General features: G+C 42.7%; 1 protein-coding gene across 3 annotated transcripts in view; it reads right to left on the bottom strand.

Annotated features, from left to right (window-relative positions):
- Positions 1–22,800, bottom strand: part of PDGFD (platelet derived growth factor D) — a 226,980-nt gene that overhangs the window by 58,836 nt on the left and 145,344 nt on the right. The window contains exons 2-3 of one of the 3 annotated variants that reach the window (XM_026006760.2): positions 17,955–18,141; positions 14,836–15,016 (exon numbers count right to left, since the gene is read on the bottom strand). In XM_026006760.2, the coding sequence (XP_025862545.1) occupies positions 14,836–15,016; positions 17,955–18,141 (368 nt within the window). Of the gene's footprint in view, positions 1–14,835; positions 15,017–17,954; positions 18,166–22,800 lie in introns of all 3 variants that reach the window. The other 2 variants (XM_072729928.1, XM_026006759.2) reach the window with 2 other exon arrangements.

Below are 22,800 nucleotides of genomic sequence, written 5' to 3'. Positions count from 1 at the left end.
CCTCCTAAGAGGCACTCTATACCTCTTTCTGAGAATGTCCTAGGTACAGGTTTACATCTAATTCTATGGACCAATGATAGCAGGTAAAACAAGATGGCTTAAGACATACACACTTAGAGTGAGAAGCCCACTATCTAGGAGTATAAACGTGCATATTCTTCCATTTATTTCAGGGACTACATGCGACATGGGGACGCTGTATGGAGAATTGTAAAGGTTGCTTCCAATTTCTGTCTGTGAAGCTTCAGTGAACTGGCTAGTGTCAAAAGAAACGGTTATGAAAGTCTGGCATAGCAATTCATTCATTAGAATAGACACTGAGTGTCAACAACATGCCAGGAGCTTTGCCAAAGGGTTGGCATACAGAAATCAGTAAAACAGGCTCCTTGCCTCTGTGCAACTTGAGTGTTAGATTAACACGTACACAAGTGTCACAAATGGTCTTAGGTGCTAACTGGAAGAAGATAAGTCCTGTGTAGGCAGGAGGAAGTGGTGACTCCTGATGGGGGAGGGAGAAGAGGCCTATCTGAAGAGGGTGCTTGGAGAAGAGTGCTGATGGATCCAAAGTAGGCGAAAATCCTGCCCACCCACTGTGAGTCAGCGTCTGCCCCAGCACTTACTACCTGCAGTCTTTACAAGGTAACACTTTATGAGAAGGCTCAAGCTGGGAGTCGGGAAGTTTCCCTGACAGCCCAGCACTGAGTAGTAGCGAGTCTGCATTCAAATCTCAGAGCCTTTCCAGAGCATTCCTTAAGCAAAAGAAGTGTAGGTTTACTCACAGAGGCTGTGGACATGCCACAACTCTTCTTAGAAATCTGTAGTGCTCAGTGTGGCTGGAGACCCAGGGAGAGATAAGCCAGGCTAATGCTAAGGAATGGAAAATGGTCTGCTGCTATGCTAGAGTTTGGAGGCTGTCATAGGCAAGGGGAACCTCTGAAAGGTCTAAAGTAAAGGAGTGGCCCATTTGTTTGGATTTGAGACTCAGATCTCTTAGGCTGATGTGGAGAGAAAGGAGGGGCTCAGTGCCAACCCAACAGGCAAAGGAACAAGGAAGAAAAGAGATCCTTGGGTGCTGCTCAAGGAAGAGACGACAGTCACGACATAGGCAGAGTGATGGGATAAAGAGAGATAAAGTGGCTCACAGAGAAAGAGTTAGGGAGTTAAAAAGGGAGCTGCACTTTTCAAAATACAAAGAGAAAAGATGATGTCTATACTCTCACTCTCAATGTTTTCCTCTGCTGCCCAACCACGCGGGGACAAAACAGGGTATGACCTTGGTGGGAGAGGAGCCAGCTGGGGGGGGGGCCTCCCCTCCCCAAGGTGCTGCCACCGCCACCCACAGAGGGAATGTGGCCTCCCCAAGAGGGACTACACCACACTCCTCTGCATGTCCTCCATCATCTCTGTTCCACCCTTGCTGATGATGCTGTTAACTGTTGTCTGAATTTCTCTTCAAAAGCTGACCAGGTCCCCTGAGTCCCCCAAAGTCCCAAGCACACAGCAGGTCCCCTTAATTCTTTGCAGGATCTACTACTTCCAACCCCTCCTGGTAGTTACAGCATCTGAGTCTACACAGATGCATCAAATAATGCATGTATTCCTTAGCTCCATTTTGATATTTGTATATCAAATATTGATATACATATATTTGATGTATATCAAATATCAAATATGATATTTGTGGTATATTCAAATATACCACATCTAGGGGCGCGTGGGGCTCTGTCGATGAAGCATCTGCCTTCAGCTCAGCTCATGATCCCTGCTTGAATCTAGAAATGAAGCTTGGTGGCAGACGTCTCCACCCAGAAAATCAGGGCAAGACTGGAAGAACCAATTATCACTTATTATGTATTTGAGGATAATGGGATACATTCTATATAAAGATTTTTCTTTTCCTTTGAACATGTGATTGCTGAGACCACCAGTCTAAAGACGACGAGAAAGGAGTCATTCAAACCTGAAGTGTGTCCAGAAGCAGGGTTTATCCAATCATGAGAATAGAGAAAAAAAAAATAATAAGGCCAATAGTATACACGAACAAGACAAACTCACACAGGAGATGCTGGGGGATGGCCCTGTTGCAGGCTCCCAAAACATTACCATAATGTGTGGTATTCTAAAGGCTAACACCCAGCAAACAAACAGGCACTCTTAAGTCTATCTTCTTTGTCATTACAAAAATGTTTTAAACAGCAAAACAGGAGAGATGTTCTCCTGACTGAAGGTCAGGACAATGGTATCTTCAAAAGGAAATCCGATTTACTGGGACGCCTGCGTGGCTCAGTGGTTGAGCATCTGCCTTCAGCTCAGGGAGTGATCCTGGGGTCCTGGGATGGTGTCCCACATTGGGCTCCCTGCAGGTAGCCTGCTCCCCACTCTGCCTATGTCTCTGCCTCTCTCTGTGGGTCTCTCATGAATAAATTAATAAAATCTTTTTAAAAAAATCTGGTTTACTGACAGAAGACTGGCAGTGAATGGGGATGGCCTTTATAAGGTAACAGAGATGCTTTGTTGTCTTTCCCGTGATTGTCTCACAACACAAATACTGTCTCTTAAAGTGCCTCCTCTCCTAATGCCTCCACAAGGAAAGTTAACTATGGAAGGTATGAACCAAGCATGCTGTTTGATTTGAAGATAGTGTGGAATGAAGAGAACTAATTAATTAAGAGGTCTCTTTGTATGGGGCTGACACAGATTCACATTGATGCAAAGTGTGAATTAAATAACAGGAACACTAGAGCTGTTTGGTGGTATTGGGCAGCACACTCTGCAGGTTGTTACAATATCTCAAAACTACATGGTGTATTTCCATTTTACAAAGTACTTTCCCACATCTTATCTCACGTCATGCTACTGTGTACTGGGTACGTAGTGGGTGTTCATGGTATGTTCCAGAAACATACTGAACACTCGTTCATTTAGGAACTTTCACAAACACATGCAGCTTCAGCAAATGGTGAGGCGGGATAACAGACACGACGGAATGAAGGCTCGTTGTTGCCCCTGAAGTGCTTCTAGTCTCGGGACAAGAAATGTCAACATACAACCTAAGTGTTGTAGAACAGCTACTGTGAAGTCAATGCTATGAAAGTGGTGAGATGAGCAGCAAACACGAAGTTAGGGATGGCATCATCAGAGGAAGAGTATGAAGTCTGGAGCTCCGCTTACAGACTGACCAGTCTTATCAAAGGAAATAGCTGGTAATGGGGTACCACATTAGAATCAACTGAGGAGCTTGTATAAATCAGACTTTTGAACATCCTTTCCCTGAGATCCTGATTCAGTAAGTCTAGAGTAAGTTCTGAGCACCTATACCAAAAAAAAAAAAAAAAAAAAAAAAAAAAAGCAAGCCTTAGGTGGTTCTAATCCAAACTCTTGAAGAGTCATTTTCTTAGAACTGGGATGCTTCACGCTGTTTAAATTCCACTCTAAAACTGAAGCCTATAATGCCTTTGGTACATTTTCTTCCTTTTAGCTTTAGGATTTATCACTTTTAAATGCAAATAACCGGGGATGGGTAAGGCTTTCAGGTGTTAATCACTCAGTGACTCATTTCATACTCTCTGCTCGGCCTGAAGGATTCCCCACCTCTTCCTTGGGTAGGCTACCGCTCCCTCTGTGACTCATTTGCTGATCACGTTTTCTTTCCATCAGACATGGTTACTTTCTCTGTTCTTCCCTCCCACAACCTCTTCTTTTGCATTTCAGTTATTGCTTATTACATCACCTCTTGCTTAACTTTACTGTTTTGAGGACAGATCTACCATCTTATTTGAATCCCCAGGACCTAGCTTGAAACCTGACAGTGATTTAGATACACAAGAAAACATGTAGAATAAGTGAGTGACCAAATTAATTAGAGAATTCATTTAAACCTGGCCTTCAGGAAAGATCTGCTAGTGGTTTTGATTTGTGAGGAAAGAACCTTTTGGGCAGAGGTGAGATGAGGTGGAAGATAGGGTTGTAGATGAAATGGAACACAAAAACAAGACTTTGACATTCTGCCTACAATTGGCTTTTTTTTTTTTATTTAAATTTTTAAATTTTTTTAATTTATTTTTTTACAACTGGCCTTTAGAAACAACCATTTTATTTTCATATTGATGGTAGCATATATGTATATATTTATATTTTTGTTACATAAGGGAAGCTCTTACAAAAGACACAGAAGAAAATGGATCATTTACAGTTGTTCATTATATCTAACAAAAAAATAGGTACTGTTCTGAAATTTGAATTTAGAGCTCTTTCTTTATACCTGTGATTTTACTTCAGAAATGATTTTTTTGGTTATGGCTCTGCATTTGTAAATTATTTGTAACAATTAAAAAAAAACCTTTCCTATCTAGGTTATCCTCATGGCTATATGAAATAAGTTTCTATTACAAATTTGTATTTCTTTCTTGTCTGTTCTAGAGATATCTATCATAGAGATTAAAATTCTAGGTGGCTCAGTGTCTTTTTCTCCTTGTAAAAATAGCCAGTTTTAACATTTCATGGGGAAAAAAGTTCTAGAAGATCACACTGAGTATTCCTGGTCTTGAACATCTATATGCTTCAGAGATCTGGCTTATCTTTGAGACAAAGGAGTACTTTAGGAGCTATTTGCACAGTGTTTTGTAGAATTAGGTGAGGAACGAATGTCTTCTTATGGCAGTGATACCAGGAACTTTACAAATCAAAATATCCTATGAAAATTAGAATTTTCATATTGAAGGTATATTTCAAGATATTTTCATGAACATTTCAAAACGGATGAAGGTGTGTATCTCAGATAGCATAATGGAAAAGACCCATTAGGGGTTTTTGACTTACTATTCCAAATCTGGCTCAGCGTATATGCAGGTTTCCAGTGAGGCACCAGAATCACACTACATAACTGCTCCTAGGCCTGACCTCACTGTGAGTCCAGTAATCTCCCCAGAGTTCACCTGGTTTAACATGCTGTACACTTACTGTTGTGTTCCTCACCTCCCCCCCCCCCCCCCCAAATTCATATGTTGTAGCCTAATCCCCAGTGTGATGGCACTGGGGCCACTGGGTGGTGATTCAATCATGAATGGGATTAGTGCTTTAATCAAAGCAGCTCTGGAGAGTTCCCTCACCCCTTTGGTCCTGTGATGTGATAGCAAAAAGACAGCTAACTATGAGCCAGGAAGTAAGCCCTCATCAGACAACAAATCTGCCAGTGCCATGAACCTGACTTCCCAGCCCCCAAAACTCTGAAAATTAACTTTGTTTTTTGAAGCCATCCAGGCTATGGTATTCTGTTACAGCAATTCAGATGGGTTAAGACACAAGACATCTTAACCTTGGAATATTTATTTTATTCTAAACCTCCAAAGATATTTTGATGGTAACAGTACTAATAACAGCTCCATGTGTTGTACATAAGGTGTACACCAAACCCATACACCTTACAGGTAATCATGCAGCAGCTTTATGATACAGGTGGATTCTTCCCAGTTAGCAAATGAAGCAGCAGCACCTTGGGCAATTTAAATGTGTGTCCTAGGTCTCACAGACAATACACAGATGTGAACTGGAGTGTTTCTGATTCATATATCCTTTGTCCTGTAAAGAAACCTCAAAAGAATCAAACGAATGGCTTTGGCATGTCTTAAGAGCCTAGAAAGCTCCTGAGGCTGGGCAAAGAGCCTGAGAGTGATAGAATAATAGGACCCCAAAGACCTTTTTGCCATCAGTAAGAAGCCCCAAGCCTTTCCAGGTTATTTAATTTCTTTGTGAGAAACAGAGGACCCAAATCCTTGTCTGCCACGATATCACAGTTACAGGGTCCAAGGTAAGAACTGCTGAGGTTGGGCTGTTACTGATGCAATAAGGTGCTCCTTGGGGCTAAAAAGACAGAATTCAGAATCAGAACACCAGCTTCTACAGTTCCCCTGACGTCTGACCCCAACAATGGCCCCCATGCATCCACCACATCTGCCCCTCCAATGCCCACTGAATCGTGCACCAAAGCAGCTAAGGTCCATTGGTGTGCTGGTATGACTGCAAATCTCTAGGGTCTTAAGTCTGGCAAAACACAGGAAATGGGTTGTTAGCACATCTTCTCTTTATGCATCTCTGGGGATTGCCTTTTATTGTTTTTACTCCAAACTCTCAGATGCATCATAGGAGCTTAATGAATATATGTTGGCTTGGCTCAATTAAACATCCTGAGTCCCACTTAGAACAATACCCTGTGATAGACCTTCAGGAATAAGCCACTCCCTACCTTCAAGGAGAGTGAGATATGTGATGAGGTTTTTATTGATTAAAAAAAAAGACTGGAAAGAAAGGCATCAAAATATTAAATAGAGGTTATATTTGAGTGATGGGAACTGGTTTTTTTCCCCTTTTTTTTTACTATTCTTATATTTCCCAAAGTATCTGGAATGTGTCTACATTATTTTTTGTTTGAAAAACCATAATGTTAATAAAGACCAACAATCTGGGTGCCTGATGGGAGGGAAAATGCATATGTGGTTGAGGAGTAAGGACAGGCTGTAGCTTTGACATTGAATGCTTTGACAGAGGAGAGGAAAGCTTGGATTTTTGAAGACAGGTAGAGCTACAAATATGCAAATAAAATACCAGGGGTTAGAGGTGGAAAATCCTGAGGTATCTTGTTCACCAGGGAATAACACTGTTTGTCTGGAATGAAAAACATGTAGGGAGAAGAGAGAACTGGATGGAATATTAGCTTGGGAGCAGAACATAGAAGGCTCTCAGTATCAGAATGGGGTGAGAATGGACCTGAGATTCATAGGAAATAAGAAGTCATTCACTAGTTTTCAGCCAGAAAATGATGTGGTCACAGCTCTCCCTTTAGCAGGCAAATATGTTCAGGACAGATTGAAGGTAAGGGAGACAGACCAATCTGAAAGTGATCAGCAGGACCCAGTCAGGAAGCGATGATTACTTGATTATTTATTCATGTATCTCTTTCTTTCAGAGGTGGTTCTATGCCTTTTTAATCTCGCTTTTTTATTTTTTTATTTTTTTGCCTGCCGGCCTGACTCCATTTTCAATGGCAAAATAAGGAAAGAGTCATTTTGAATCTGTAGCTCAATATTTTCACAGGTGACAGAGGCAATATTGAATGGAGGCCAGCCTTAACTGATAAAGGGAACATTAAAGGTAGGTGTTTTCAAGACTAGATGAGTCCTGTCTGTATGATTAATTTCTAATTCCTTTGTTCAGCTGGGAGAGGAGACTGAGTTTCCCTAAAGATCCAGAAATCTTCACCTTCCCAAAGTGGCTGATCCTACAGAGAGGGAGCAGCTCAACCAGCTCTCCTCAGAACCAGGAGCTGGCTGGGACTGAGTTCCCAAGGACTGTTACCAAAATGACAAAAGCATAAATCATGTGGGTTTGGCCGCTTCTTGGAGCACACAGCTCTCTCTGCTAGCTCTTCTGTGGGGAAATCCTTCTGTCGGTATTCCTGCCTCACTTCACAGATATGGGGGCATCAACAAACATTTTCGGTCTCTATCATCACACATTTCTTCCTTTTATCACTTCTATCCTCCTGTTTTTCCTCCACCACATTCCCTTCCCCCATTTCTCTCTTGGGCTGCCTGCCTTTGCCTCCAACCATCCGGAAAGGTCTCAGCTCCCTCCACTTCCTGGCACATCTGCTATGCAAAGTGGGCTTGCAGTCTGCCATCCATACTGGCTGTCCTGCCTGTTTGTGACTATTTGTGACCAGACCTATGATCTTCCATGCAGTAGGAGGGGCATGTAAGCATACCCCAAGCTCTTCTACAGACTCCAGACTCCTCAAAATAGCCCCTGGCTGTGAATTTACATTGTAGGAGTAGCACACTGACTCTGGCTTTAGGTCCCTGGCAAGTTCTCTATTCTAGTTTTACAAAAACGTCTTGAGCTTTGGCATTTCTTGGACCACCATTAATAAAGCCGCTATTTTGGTCATTTTTTGGCTTCTTGTCTCTCTTTTCTACTGGCTAGAATAAAGAAAGTATAATAGGTGGTCAGCAACTGTAACCTCCAATGCTTTGAATGAACTCATCAGGTTATTCTGAAATGTCTTGCATTTAGGCAATCCCCTCTTCCAGGGTGATTCCCCTGTCTCGGTCCAATGGAGGGGAACAGAATATATGAATGTGATTCCAGGATATGTCACTTTGGCATAAAGAGTTTTTTGAGCTGAAGGCAGTTGAGACACAGGCAAGCTCCCTGCTCTGTGCCTAGAAGCAGGATACACATCTGTGAAGGGGTCCCCATGCCATTCTCTACCAGGAGGGACAGAAGTTAATCACCAGGGACAACTCTGGACCCTCACCAGCCTAGACGGATGCCAGTGTACAGAGCAAACTGACTGCCTGGCCCTGGCTTCCAGTAGACCCACCATGTATTTGCCTTCCCACTGTCGGCTGCCTTGCAAACTCAAAGTCCTTTTCCTTCATCTTGTCACCTCTCTGAAAATGCACTGTTCATAAGATGTCATCTAAACCCCAGTTACAGCCACCCCTCCTTAGTTACTTATCATTGAGTGCTCCCCTAGGTACGTAAGATGCATGTGTTCATAAACTCGTTTTTCTCTTGCTGTTCTGTCTTCTGTGTGTCTACTCTGCAGAGAACCTGGGAGGTCAGAGGGTTAAATATTTCTCTTCTTCTCTTTCACCAGCAACCCCCAAGAGCATGAAGTTAAGCACCCCTCCTCCCTGTGGACCCTGGATGTCCCACACACATTTCGTCACCTATGCCCACTGCTTTATAATCATGTGCCTTCCTCCTTCACAGAAATATCACTTTCTTCTTATTATCCACAGTAAGTTCTCAGAAATATTTGTTGAATTTATAAGTGAACATTAGGTAGAGATATTTTTTACTGAGGTTCGCTTCATAGCTTTTTAAGAAAGAAATAGTGCTCTGTTTTAAGCCTATCTTAAATATGCAAGCCTTTTCTAATATTGTTGAATAGCTTTTTCATTTTTTTCTCTTTTTCTCCAGCTACCAAAATATTAGTGCATCAAAGAGCACGGTTATACAGCAAAAGTTATAGGTATATAAAGAGGCACAGTCCTTTAAAGTTACTACAACTTTCATGTTCTCAAGGACAAAAGTTTACTTTGTAGTCTGCTCGCAGAATTAAACCCTAGATAAACAGGATGCTGGACTCTTCAAGTGTCATTAGGCTGCCTGCCTCCCTCTCAAAGCTGGAAATGTGTTTACTCAGCACACAAGGAGTCATCTGCTCATGTGATTAGCACATGGGGTTTATGAGGAAAATTAATTACAATAGTCAAGGATTGATTCAAATACTATGTTAGAAATGACTAGTCAACATGGAAGAAAACTTTCCCGAAATCAGAAAACACCCATGGACAATATGTGTGGGGCTCTAAGCTGCCTCTATGGACCAGAGGACACCATAGAGGAGACGTGAGGGGAGTTTATGTACGATTTTAGATACATTTTTTCTGTGGAGGGTTACAGCTTTCATACCTCCTGGAGAGCACCCAAGTGTGAGCTCTCTGACCACAGGGAAACCCATAACCTGTCCATGTTTACTGTCACATTTGTAGAGTTACATAATCTATGTTCCTTGCCTCCCTTGTAAAATAAGAGGGGTGACCTAAGTACTAGATCTCAAGGATACTGCAGCTCTATTCTTGAAACCAGCCTTCGTGCAATGCATGGTTTCATAGCAACAGACTGATTAATTACGATGTGGCAGGGCCTAAATGGAACACTTCATATGTTTAATCCTCACAGTGACCCACAGGGTTGGATGCTGTTACCTACTCCTCATCATCAGGACTGGGCCAAATTTTAAGTTCTATGAGGGCAGGAACTGTCTGTTTTATTCACTACTCTACTCCGTATGTGTCACAGTGCACGGCACATAACAAGTGTTCAATAAAAAGCTGCTGAAACATGCACTGAGGCCAATGCATGACTAGCAAAAATGATCAGGATTAGGCATTAGGGCCAGATATCATGATTGTGAGATTTCATTCCACCTCACTTCTTTGTCTTCTGTTTCCTTAATCCTTTTTTTTTTTAATCTATGGGCTCCTCTTCTGCTCCCTATACCCACCTCCGGCAGGACCTCAACTTCCCCCAGATTCCCTTCATCCACAGTTTGCTTCTGGATCTATCCGTACCCTTTGAGAAATTATCCATTGTTCTAAGATTACATTAAATTTTGCTCTTCAGTCATGAACTCGATTAAAGTCCTCATTATGTGTTCAGGTTTTAGAAAAGCAATCTGATTAAAATGATGAATTCACTTCAAAATGCTCTACGTAATTAGTGAAATTTTAGGGCATTTGTAAAATATCAAGTAACATTTATCTATCCTTGCCTACAAAGTGATGCAACAATGAGACTCTGTCCTTAACAATGTGCATTTCGACCCACATCCACTCAAGTTCCTACTAGGCTTGCTTGCAAACTTGGCAGCCTACTACACCGACACTTACCTAGGGCTTTCAGAGCACGGATTTGTCTCACCTGCTCAGCTCCCCTCCTGTTTGGTTTTCTTTTTTATTTTTTCTTTAAGATTTATTTGTTTATTTGAGAGAGAGAGAGAGAGAGAGAGAGCCCTCAACTGCACATGGAGTGGGGAGCAGCAGGAGAGTGAGAGAATCTCAAGCAGACTCCCCACTGAGTGCGGAGCCCAGTGATCCACAGCCCTGAGATTATGACCTGAGTCAAAATCAAGAGTCTGACACTCAGCTGACTGAGCCACCCAGGGACCCCTGATCCCCCTGTTTGACACTGACCATGCCCCTGGTTTTCTCTCTGAACCACTTTTTGTTTGAAGTCTTGTTGGGACTTTCTTTGTTATCTAGACTTAGCTGACTCTCTAAATGCTGGAACATTTGAGAGAGATACACAATGAGATAAGCTGAGATGAAGATAAAAAATCTCCTTTCTTATCCTGAGAGGAGGTAGGTGCTGTCCTCATTCCCTCTCTTATGTCTGCTCCCTTCCAGCAGCCTGAATTCCAAGACACCAAGAGAATTATTACTGTCAAAGGAAAGAGGTCTTCTCTTTACTGTTTCAGGGTCTTATTATTTGCTGTTCTTTTGCTCAAAGTACTTCTGCCATGGCTTCTTGTGGGTACCTCCTGCAAACCTTCCAGGCACAGTGCAAATTTCACACCCACAGACCTTCCTTGACATGCTAGCCGGACTGGGCTCCTCCCCTCATCACTCTCCATTATACTACTCACTTATCTTCTTTCCTGCTTTTACTGAACTTCAAGTAATTTGTTTGTAAATATATACTGATTTCCCTATTTACTTATGTGTTTATTGTCTGTTCTTTCTGCTGCCATGTGAGATCCTGAGGGCAGAGACTCTGCCTGTATTTTTCACTACTGTGTCCCCAGGGCACTGGGCTGAGCCAGGTCTAGCTCACAGTAGGCATTTAATGAACATCACAGCTTTTATAGCACCAAACCTCCAGGACGGTATATTCCTAAGGAAGAAACTGATGGAGACAGCTCCTCTGTGATCACCACCCTGACCTTGACTGTCCTTGGCTTCACACACAGTCCTGGCTGTATGGCCAGAGCACCAATAGATGTTCAGAATGTCCAGCAATGTTTATGACTGTGAAAATTAAGACATAATTTCCACACATTTTACAAATAAAGTGAATAGGGTTCTTCACTCTCCAGCTTTGTCTGAGATTTCAACTTTGGGTAATCAGGAAATGAACTCCCCACACCATTAGTTTGTTTTTGTTCAACCAATGGGTTAAGTTTTAGATGAACAAAATTGGAATCTGCAAAAGTTGTTATAATTGAGAATCTTATTCAACTCCTTGGTTTTATTCCTCCTTTTTCTTCTCTTCCTCCTCTTCTTTTTTCCCTTCATCCTTTTCTTCTTCTATTTGAAATAATTATTTAAAATATAAAATCATGTTTCAAACAAAATTATAACACATGAACTACTCCTAGCTAAAAATAAGTGATCTTGATCTTAACCATTACTTTCCTACCTTTTGCTGGAATGAAAAATTGACTACAGATGTATCCTGGACTTGGTATTCCAAACACATTATGAGCACAGACCATGTAAATTTGCTTCCATTGCACAGGGCTCTAATGGTCCTGGACACTTGACATTAATAGCCTCAGGGAAAGTCCTTTACACCTGGAATGTCATGGAGGTATGAGGAAGAAAGAGGTTCCATGGGAAGAAGAGAGATGAAAAGGTAGAGATGAGAAGGAGGTGGTAGGGACCTAACCAGATGGCTACCTGCCATCTTCTGAGACCACTCTGTCTCCTCAGGATCTATTCTCAAGCTCAAATTTTCCTAGAACTTATCATGCCTTAAGGTAGGGATTGCAAAGCAGCTGCACTCAAGCCTTCGAAGTTTTGTGGGTCTGAGTAACATTATAAGAATAATAATTTAGATACACCTAAAGAGGGTTTGCCATTTTTAATCTCCTTGTCTCTGTATTAGCTTATAGTTGGTCAACTTTAGGTTTTAAGCCCAGTCTCTGTAGCATATGACTTTATAAACACCTCTTTAAAGTCTCTGCAAGTACAACATAAACACAAGTAAAATGATCTTCCCAATACACTCCTCAAGCCATAGTGATCTGTCCCTGTTGAATAAGAACCAAATGGAATAGTTTTATCCAAAGCCACACAGATGTACAGTCTATACACACCCAAAGGGTAAGCTCATTCTACCTCTTGGGATTCAGCCACCAAAGCACTTTGGCTGTAGGTGATCATATCTGGTGCCAGAAGCTTCTAGGAGCAGTAAAGGAGCCTGGAGCTCTTCCCAATGAATGCAGACCAAGTGGACAGTAGGGAAATACACAAAGAAGTTATAATTATCCTCATTCTTAAAACCCACGACTGAATGTCCTGGTGGAGGTGAACAAGTAAGAGAGTAGAGTGATGCCAGTCTCTATGCAGACCACAGAGGCTGTTCAATAGGCCAACTACTACTGGCTAGTGAATGAGTGATGAGCCTGCACCATAACTCCAAATGCTCCAACAGGAGAATCCACTCTTTCCCAAATCCTACCTGTATTCCTTTTCTAAAAAAAAAAAAAAAAGAGTTAAGGCGTTTCTACCTGACTTATGGACCATCCAATTTAGTCATAACCAAAATTTTACAAAAAAGTATTTCCATTAGCAAAAAGAATGCTTGATATTTTAAGGGAAAAGAGGTCCTCCACTAAGCCCATCCATCATCATTCCAACATGCCAAGCCTGCTTTGTCCACGAACAGCAGAGGATAGATGTATCAATGGATACATTAAAAAGAAGAAATGTAGGAAATAACAGTTCACACTTCAAATTGAATGTGGAGCAGCACTGTGTGTTTCTGATAATGTAAATCTTGCTTGATGGATTATTTTCAAATTAAAACCGGAACCAGTGTCACTTCATGATATTTTTTCATCTATTCTGAGGTAGAATTCACTTAGTGTTTAATAACTCACTATAATGCAAAAATTTAAAAAAAAAACAACAACCAACCACCCACATTAGATATAAAAAGTAAGATTTTCTTCCTTTCTAAATTTAACTCACAGAAGGAGAGCAAAAACACTAACTGACCCCCATCATAGCACTGTGTTCTATGTTGACATCCACACATTGAAAAGGGATGTAGCCCACCTGAATGGGAATATAATGTGTTTGTCGGAAAACAAAAGGCAATACGCTAGGAACACATGAAGGATTCAGGGATTTCTAAGATAACATATAGGTAAAATTATCCCAATGTCTCCCTGAGCTTAACCCATAGAGCCCAGTACTTCTGCCTCATTGCTCATTGTTCTCACTCACCACTGCTTTGTAATTGTCATCCTGACCAGATTATAAACTCTGGGGGATTCAAGAGCCTGTCTGTCCTGCTCACCTTTGTTTCTACTATACCTGTCAGAGTGTCTGACAATGAGCAGGAACTTGACAGTGTCTTGTTAATGACTGATTGAGTAAAGCAGACACCTGGTGGCGTTTAACCCAACAACTAGAATTAACTACAATGTAGATTTTGATGCAATATGAGGTTGAGCAACTTCTAATAGAACCATTTAGAGTTGGGAATGGTGGCTGGCGTGGTTGAGGAGAGGTGAGATCACATGCAAGCGTGAGTGTAACAAACAGTATGAAAACTCCTGGGTCTGGACTTAGGCTTTAGGATTTTTAAGACACTTGTTAACTCTGAGGCTCTATGATCATAACATAGACCCTTCCCAAATTTGGGTCATCACTTAAACTAGAATCATTCAGACCCTTCTCTGTGGTTGGAATTAAATAGACAAATTTTTGAACCAAAGATGGTCAACTCTCAAGTGCCTTTTTTTTTTTTTTTTTTTTTTGCTGTACATTTATCCTACTTCAGCGAATCAAAGGTAACACTGCTTTACTATCAACTACTTTACTTTTCCTATTTACTGTGCTTCCTTTCAAAAGGTGGACCCAGGGCAGCCCTGGTGGCGCAGCGGTTTAGCGCCGCCTGCAGCCCGGGGTGTGATCCTGGAGACCAGAGATCAAGTGCCACGTCGGGCTTCCTGCATGGAGCCTGCTTCTTCCTCTGCCTGTGTCTCTGCCTCTCTCTCTCTCAGTAAATAAATAAATAATTCTTAAAAAAAAAAAAAAAAAAACAGAAAACAAAGCAAAAGGTGGACCCAAGGGTAGACTTAATAGCTCCACATGGTATTCACTGAAGAAAGCTTCACCTTATTGGTGTAAGGTAGGAACAAACCATACCCAGAATTAATAAAGTTCACCCTCCCACTACCACATTTAATCACAGAAAGTATCTCTCTACTTCATGAAACCAGTGTCTGCTTTGAATCACAGGATTTAGGCTACTTACCACAAAAGAATAATAAATCTTGAATCCAGGTTTAGCCACAAAGTAGTCATCAGACTTGAATGTTATTTTAATTTGGTTTGTTCTTGATGTTATCCTTGGGGGAACTTCCTTGTGTCCACACCACCGTCCTCTAATTATGGTACTGGTTTCAGATACATCTTCAACTTCCACAAAATCATACCTAGTTTCAGTGTGACATAAACACATTTTGATTACAGTAGACTTTGAAATGCATACTTCCACTGAGAAATTAAAACTAACATATGTGATTTCTCATGACCTACCAGCTAAAAGGAAAATTAAAGCCCACCTAAATTTTTAAAGGAAAGCTAGTTTTTTGGGTTAAGTTTTTCAAATTCAAACTTCAATAATCTGAAAGAACCCTTATGCACATTTAGCTATGAGTATTTTGAAGTCATCAATAATCAAAATGGGCCACTTTCTGAGTATGTTGCTTTTAAGGGTTTCCTAGGAAAACTAGTAACTATACTAGTAACCTACTAGTATAGATTATAATAACTCTAACCTATTGTTATCTATTATCTTATTTTTGGAGATAAAGCTCTGATTGTATGTCCAATTATTTACTATATAAAGTTTTTCAAACAAATTCCCACTTTGAATTAATTCACCACATTCAGTGCTTCCTTAAGAAATGATCTGTACCTATACAGCATACGGAATTAGCATTATGTTACATCATCTCATTACAGAAATAAAATTAATCATTATTTTCTCTTTTTGGAAGCTGTCTTATGGAAGAATCATATCATAAAATATAACAGTTATCATAATGAAAAGCATTATGACTTTGGGGAGGGATGTGCCAATAACCATTACTGGAAACATCTGGGCTGCTTAAGCCAGGGTGTGAATGAGCTGAAGACCCCAGGTTCAGCTTTGACGTTGGTCAGAGGAACATGGAATGCCAAGGTTGAGGACATGGGGAGGTCTCTCTTGGAATGTTCCATATAACCTTTCCATCGCACAATAGAGCATCTCCTAGGGATCATCTACCTTATTTTCAGACACCCCAAATCTTGGGACGTTCTACCTGGTAAGCTGAACTCCCTCCCTGCCTCTCGTCTCTGGGCATCTGTGTGTACCTCTCCCCAAATGACTCAGGATGTTAAAGTCACAGAGCAGAGGATGAGCATGCAGGGCGAGCCATGGCCACAGCCTTGAGGCACTCTGTATTTTCTGTGACGACTTCCAAAAGGAATCAGCCTGCGAGACCTCACAGGTGAACGTGGAGAGAATCCACTAGGCACAACAGAGCTCTTAGCAGATCGGGCAAGGTAATCTACGGAGCATGTGAGCTTATCACCCCTTGCCCAACTATCCAATATTGGCATTGTGACCTCTGTTCACTGATGGTGACTTATAGGCTCTTAAGTCTTCTGCCTCAGTTTCCTTATCAGCAAAATAAGAGGTTTACACAAATTTACTGGCTGGATATCTTTTGGGTGCTGTGTAAATTAATTACTTAATGTTTATATGGTGCTTGGAAGGTGAAAAGCACTCACAAAGAATCATTATTCAAGCAATAAAATACTATAGTATAAACATCAAGGAGGCTTTGGAACAGATGGTAGGAAATCAATTGCATTTCATTTTATATATAATATGTGTAAATCATAGTTACTGCACAAAGCATGAGTACACTTGCAACTTTGTTAATAATGCGATAGGTCACTTTCTTTCTTTCTTTCCTTCTTTCTTTCTTTCTTTACTTTGAAATACATTAGTGTAATTTTTACTCTGGATGAAGTTAAGAGACCATCACTTTAATTCTTCCGAAGGGTCAGAGGCCCTGTTCTTTCCTGTCTTCCTCTCCCCTGTCCCACCTCTGACTCCTCCACCAGCCGCCAAAAATTTGGAGAAGCAACTGGATTTGATGAAGGGTCGACAATGGAAACCACCGTGGCGTCTTCTATCTTTAAGGCCTGGATGCTGCAAGAGCTCACTCCCTATGGGATCAAAATCCTAGCTCAGCTGCAGAGACCTGCCTTTCCTTCTGGGTCATCGTCACCTTCTACAATCTTCAAAAAAATTTTTTTCCCCATCATCTCTTTTTCCAGCACAGAAAATTAGTTCTCTTTTCAAGGTTGAAAAGACACAAGATCTGCTGGAGTTTGTTGTCTGTAAATATTAACCTGCTCTTTCTGCATGTATCTCTCTCTGCTCTCGGCATCCCTTACTCTCTGTGGTCCTGGAAAGTAGTCCTCACTGCTGTTATTCTTGAAAAAACAGCAACATAATAAAAGCTGTCAGCATAATAAACATGCAACAAAGGGTAATCAAATTTGAGGCACCCTCTTTTTATTATTCAAAGGGAAATAAACCTGCTGAAAGAATAAGCAGTTGAGCAGTGCATTGGCAATGCAGAACAAGTGCCTGCAGTAAAGGAGAGAGAGAAAAAAAACATCCTCCCCAGCCTCATACGTGCTAATTAAGTGACTATGATGCCATGAGCAGACAATTCAAGGAGCAGCCAGGGCTTTCTTGGATAAACATGCTCAGAAGGGAGAAGGTCATCAAGCAGAGTTTCCGTCTACCGCTGACCCAGAAAGGACGTGAAACAGACCATCGGAGGAGCTCACAGACCCTGGACTTGACAGCTCTTTCTTACTCAGACCTGAGGCCTATGATTCCAGGGAAAGGCCCTGACAGGGTCCTCGCCATCCCCCTCTCCCAGTGTGGGGGGCACGGGGAGGCGTCAGGACGGTACCTCGTTTGGTCACAACAGCCCTGTGGGTTCCTGGAGCTGCGCTGGGCCGGGTGCTCTGCACCTAAGCCCGTGGCAGGCGGCACCAGAGCCACAGCGCGGGGTCGCCGGATGCAGCTACCTGCTCTCAGGCGCGTCTACCTGGCGGAGGCCCGGCCAGGGAAGGTGGGTCGTGCGGCCCGGGTCTGGCGGCCATGGGCCTGGGCTCTGTGAGAAGCACCAGGCGGTCGTGCCCTGGGGCGTGATCTGCCAGGATGGACACAGGGGCTTTTGTTAAAGAAGGGAGACCTTCCTTGGGTGGGACCAAGGGCCCCAAAGGGGAAGTGTGATGTTTTCAAGTCATCTTTCCTCGGCCATGGAGATGCACCCCTGCAAGGACACCGCCACTCACCGACAGATATCGTTCTCTGCCTCCTCTAATCCAAACTGAGGGTCAAAGGCCAGCTGGATCCTCGTTCTCTCCTGGGAGTGCAGCCGCCAGGTCAGCAGCAGGTTCCTGGGGTAGCTGCTGGGGAAGCGGGGGCTCTGCACGTGGCCGGTTCCTGTCACCCAGACGGTCTCGTCTCTTCGGTATAAGTCTGTGAGGTGATTGCTCTCTGTTACTAGTCACAACTTGTAGAAATTAGTATGTTGCTCCAATTACAAGAAAGCAAAAACAGAACAGTTTAAAAACATCAGATTGTAAAGCACATCTTGACTCTGTCTAACCACAGAAGCCCAAATGGCAGCCTTCCGGTCACACGAATAACGCCTACATTCCCTCCTCGATCCCCCACCTCCTCAGGTTCCCGGCAGGTCTACACCGGCTCTGGTGTGTTTCACACTATGAGAGCTCTTTTCATATAATTTTTGACAAGGAAAATGAACAATTATCTCAGAACTCGGGTTCATTTCGATTGATATTAAAATACGTAAATACTTTAAAATAATTCCTCCTTCCCTTCTTCCAGGTAATAATAAGAATAAAAAAATCTCCTTTTCTTCCTTTTATTCTGTGCCCTCACAGTGTGACAGTGTAGCTCCAGTGATGAGCACAGATGGAAGTCAATAAATCCTGCTGCATGAATGAATGAGTGCAACACATAAAAGAATGTAACAGTGCTTCGTGACTACTGATTTTTTTATTCAAACATTTTCCAGTGGTTTCTCCATCAGAAAAATCACTATCTCTTTGCAGTAGTTTTTGGTGACTTTGAGAGCGAATTTTTACTCTGTTTTCTGTGTTGTATAATAAAAACCTTGCCTGGTCTTTGTTCGGGTTCCTAACAGGGGACTCCTGACCCCTGGAATTCCCCAGGTGACAGAAGGGCCTTTGTCATACATGGTGGGCCCTGGGGGCCACTCCTGAGTGTACCCATGAGCTGATGAACCATGGATCCCCGGACGGTGTCAGGATTATGGCAGGCTTTGTGGCAGGACCAACCACGTGGCTAGAGGTGAGGACTCTGAGCCCTGACATCAGCCTGACCTCTCAGCCTCCCGGCAGGAAGGACCTCGGGGACCGGATCCAGCTGCATCATCAGTGATTCCAGCACTCACCCTTGTAGAATGAAGGCCCCTTAGAAACTCTGGCCCTAGAAGCTTGGGGAAACCTCCTGGTTGGTTACATACGGGTGTGTTAGGAGAGTGACATGTCCTGAGAACATGAGAGCTTCACTCTTGGGACCCTCCCAGACCTATTTGGCTGGTCCTGATTTGTACTCTTTACAGTAAAACTTAATAGTATAACTATAATTGTAATGACAGCGCTTTCTTGAGTTCTGTAAGCTGTTCTAGCAAATGATCAACCTGATGGGTTTATGGCAGATCCTGAATCGATAGCCAGTTGGTTAGAAGTTGTCTGGGGTTGGCTGCAACCCCCAGATCCGCAGCTGGCATCTGAAGTGTAGCCCGGCAGGGGCTGTGCCCTTAACCTCTGTACTCTGACCTAGCTCTGGGTAGGTCTTGGTTTTAGGTCTTTCCCAATATAAGAGTTCTTTGCATTTTAGATTTTGGCTGTTTAGACCCTGCCATTAGTGGGCCTCCTGCCACAGTCTATTTGTGTTTTCCCACAGAGAGTTTTCTTTGAGGCCTGTAATTCACTGAGCCTGCTCAGGGACGCTTAAATTGCTGATGGAAACCACTGGAAGGCTGGGCTGCCAAGAGTGGCTGGCAAAGCTTCCCAAATAACAGAGGAAGGAAGAGGGAAGAAGTATGTGAAATGCAAAAGCTTCTTTCCCTTTCACAAATGTCCTTGTGCTATAGGAATTACAATATATAGATTAGGTTTTACTCATTCAGTGTTCACCTGTTTGCCCAGCTAGATTCTGTGTGGGAGTGAGAGGTTGGGAAACCAGGACCTGAGAGCTCTGGCTCTGCAGCCACCTGCAGTGAACCCAGCCCAGACATCCTCCAGGTGCCAACAAATGTTTTTCCCAGCTGACCTTGCCCTCTTCTTTTCCCTTGACCTTATGCTGAAGATGTGGTCACGAAAATTACTTATCTCCTTATTCTATTGTGTGGGGCTTCTAGGAAATGAATGAGGGCTGTTTGCTGGGAAGGCAGATAAGAACTATCAGCCAATCAACAATTATTTATTAAGTGCAGACTCTAAACATAATGTTTTGCAGTGTTTTCAACACTTCCATCACTGCAGGTTTACCTTTACAATTTGGACCTTATTTCCTTACCTTAGTTACTATTATTTGCTTAATATTTCCTTAACTTGGTTACTATTATTTGCTTAATATTTCTTTAAAAAGTTAAATTTTTTAAGAGAAAGCCTGGGTACACACACAAGTGCGTCCAGGGGAGGGACAGACAGAGAAGGAAAGAGAATCCCAAGCCAACTCCCTGATGAGCGGAGCCCGATGGGGGGCTCAATCTCACACCTTTGAGGTAAAGAAATCAAGAGCCAAAATCAGGAGTTGAACACTTAACGGACTGAGCCACCCTAAATTAATATTTTTAATCAAAAGCAAATCTATTGTAAAATAAAACTTTCTGTCAATGTATCAATATTTTTAATCAAAAGCAAATCTATTGTAAAATAAAACTTTCAATTTATCTATCAATAAAACAATCTATCAAAGTTTCTATCAAAACTTTCTCTCAAAGATACTACTTGCCACGAATAGAAGGTAACCGTAAATCTAAATGCACAACTACTAAATTTAAAACCACGTATCTGAGGTGCTCACATTACTCATTTATAACATAAGGCATTTGAGCACCATGTGTTCTGTGTAGTCTCTTTCAGGGGTAGCATTCACTGCTTGTGTGTTTTTAAGATTCCAGGTGCTATGTTACATGTAGGTCTAATTTAAGAATGCTTAAAGAGCATCTGTGTTTGTGGCCCTGAGACACCAAGCCCACTCACACTTCACACATGTAGCAACACACAAGCAACACACAAAGGAATGTGAAGCGCGGAATGTGATGTGTGGTGATGGGGCACAGGGAGGGCCCCAGGGCCTGTGGGGCGGTGAATGCAAGGCATGGGTCAGGGATGCGCTAAGACGTCTGCAGAAAGCTGGATCTAGAGCAGAGTCTACATGGGCCCATGTGAGCCCCAGGGCAGGGTAGGGGGCTTGAAAGGGGAACTCCAGGCACTTCGGAAAGCCAGGGAAAGTACTTGCATTTGACAGAAGTGGAAAGAGGAAAGCCCTGCAAGGGTGAAGGCCCGTGGGTCTGAAGAAGGCGACCAGGAGGAAGAGCATCTGCTCAGAGGTGGAAATAAGGTTCTGATCTAGGAGGGCAGGGACAGTGAGTTCACATTGGAGGGGGAGGGGCCCACACGGAAGGCCAAGGCCAAGGATTGAATCAGAGCCTGGGCCCTGCCTGGTGACACACTGACACTCTGGGAGCCCAGTTTCCATGCAGTGACCAGAATTTCCACGCACACGTCAGCGAGCTCTGGGGGACATCACCTAGACCTGAGCTGGGATAGCGGAAATGTGACCGGGGTCCTGCAGGGGAAGGGGAGCACTGGGAACACCGAGGAGCCCTCCAGGACGGGGAAATCAGAGCAGTGACAACTGCAGGGGAACAGGCCCATGAAGGTGCCAGGTCATGCGCACCCTGCCCTGGTACAGAGCAGGTGCAAGCGGCAGGTAAGCGGGTGGCAGCGCCCGATGCAGGAGCAGGATGGTGGGACGATGCCAGGGAGACTGCAGCGCTCGGCCTGACGCACTGGACAGATTTCTGCAAGGAAGGGACTTCTTTTCACTAGAACATCATTAAAGGCTAGACCTCCTCATGAACTAACAGGTTACACAGGAAATGCCTGTTATTTTTTTTAAGCAAGTGGCAGTGGGAGGTCCTTCTTACAGGATAGGTTGCTGAGGACAAAGCTGGACTCGGGTTTCAGAAATTAACCACAGACCTATACTGCATCGTATGGAAATATATTGACTAATAGGCAAAATTAAAAAAAATGTTTTTCTCAAGTTTCATAATTTATTTTCTGTTAAAAATCCTGCCAAAATACACATCTACACAAATATGAATACTAGCCATCACTTTTATAGTGCTGATGCTGTGCCAGGCATTGCTCCAAGCACTCTTCATGGTTCATTTACAGGATAAACTCGTCACATGCAGGACCTCGCGTGTGCTGAGGTACATTTACAACTCCCTGAGATGGATACTGTTATTACCATTCCACAGAAGAAGGTTCTCAGGCACAGAGAGGTCAAGTACTTATCTAAAGTCATGGAGCTGGTAAAGGTGGTGTCAGAAGACAGACTCAGGCAATCGGGTGGCAGACTTGGTGCCATGAGAACCACCATGCTCTAGAACCTGTTCTTCCTTCTCTGAAATGTGCTAGAAGTAATTTTATTTATTTAATTATTTAATCTGTTTTTTTTTAAACTTAAAGCCAATTAACTAATGTATACTATATTAGTAGTTTCAGAGGTAGAGTTTGGTGATTCATCACAGGCAAGTTTAGATTCTTTGCTATGTGTCCTCTAATCCGCTCTGACTTTTGAGTTACACTGTTTATGTAAAATTCATAACTCCATGCTGACTCAGAGCTGTTCTTAGGAGAGTTATAATGAAGTACAGTACAGACAGCAACGTATCAGGTTTAAGCTGAGATCAAGACCAAGTATCATATATAAAGTCATACTTCTGAATGAAAGCATTCACTTTGGTGTCCAACAGTAGCTAACATGTATGGGTATGGAGCAATTACTATGTGCCCGGCACTCTAATACACTACACTTCACTGAATCTTCACAAGAACCCTATATAAT

Source organism: Vulpes vulpes, chromosome 12 (genome assembly GCF_048418805.1).
Source record: "Vulpes vulpes isolate BD-2025 chromosome 12, VulVul3, whole genome shotgun sequence".
NCBI classification, from domain to species: Eukaryota; Metazoa; Chordata; class Mammalia; order Carnivora; family Canidae; genus Vulpes; species Vulpes vulpes.
Note: the sequence above shows the minus strand (reverse complement) of the source record. Positions and strands in the feature narration are given on the sequence as shown.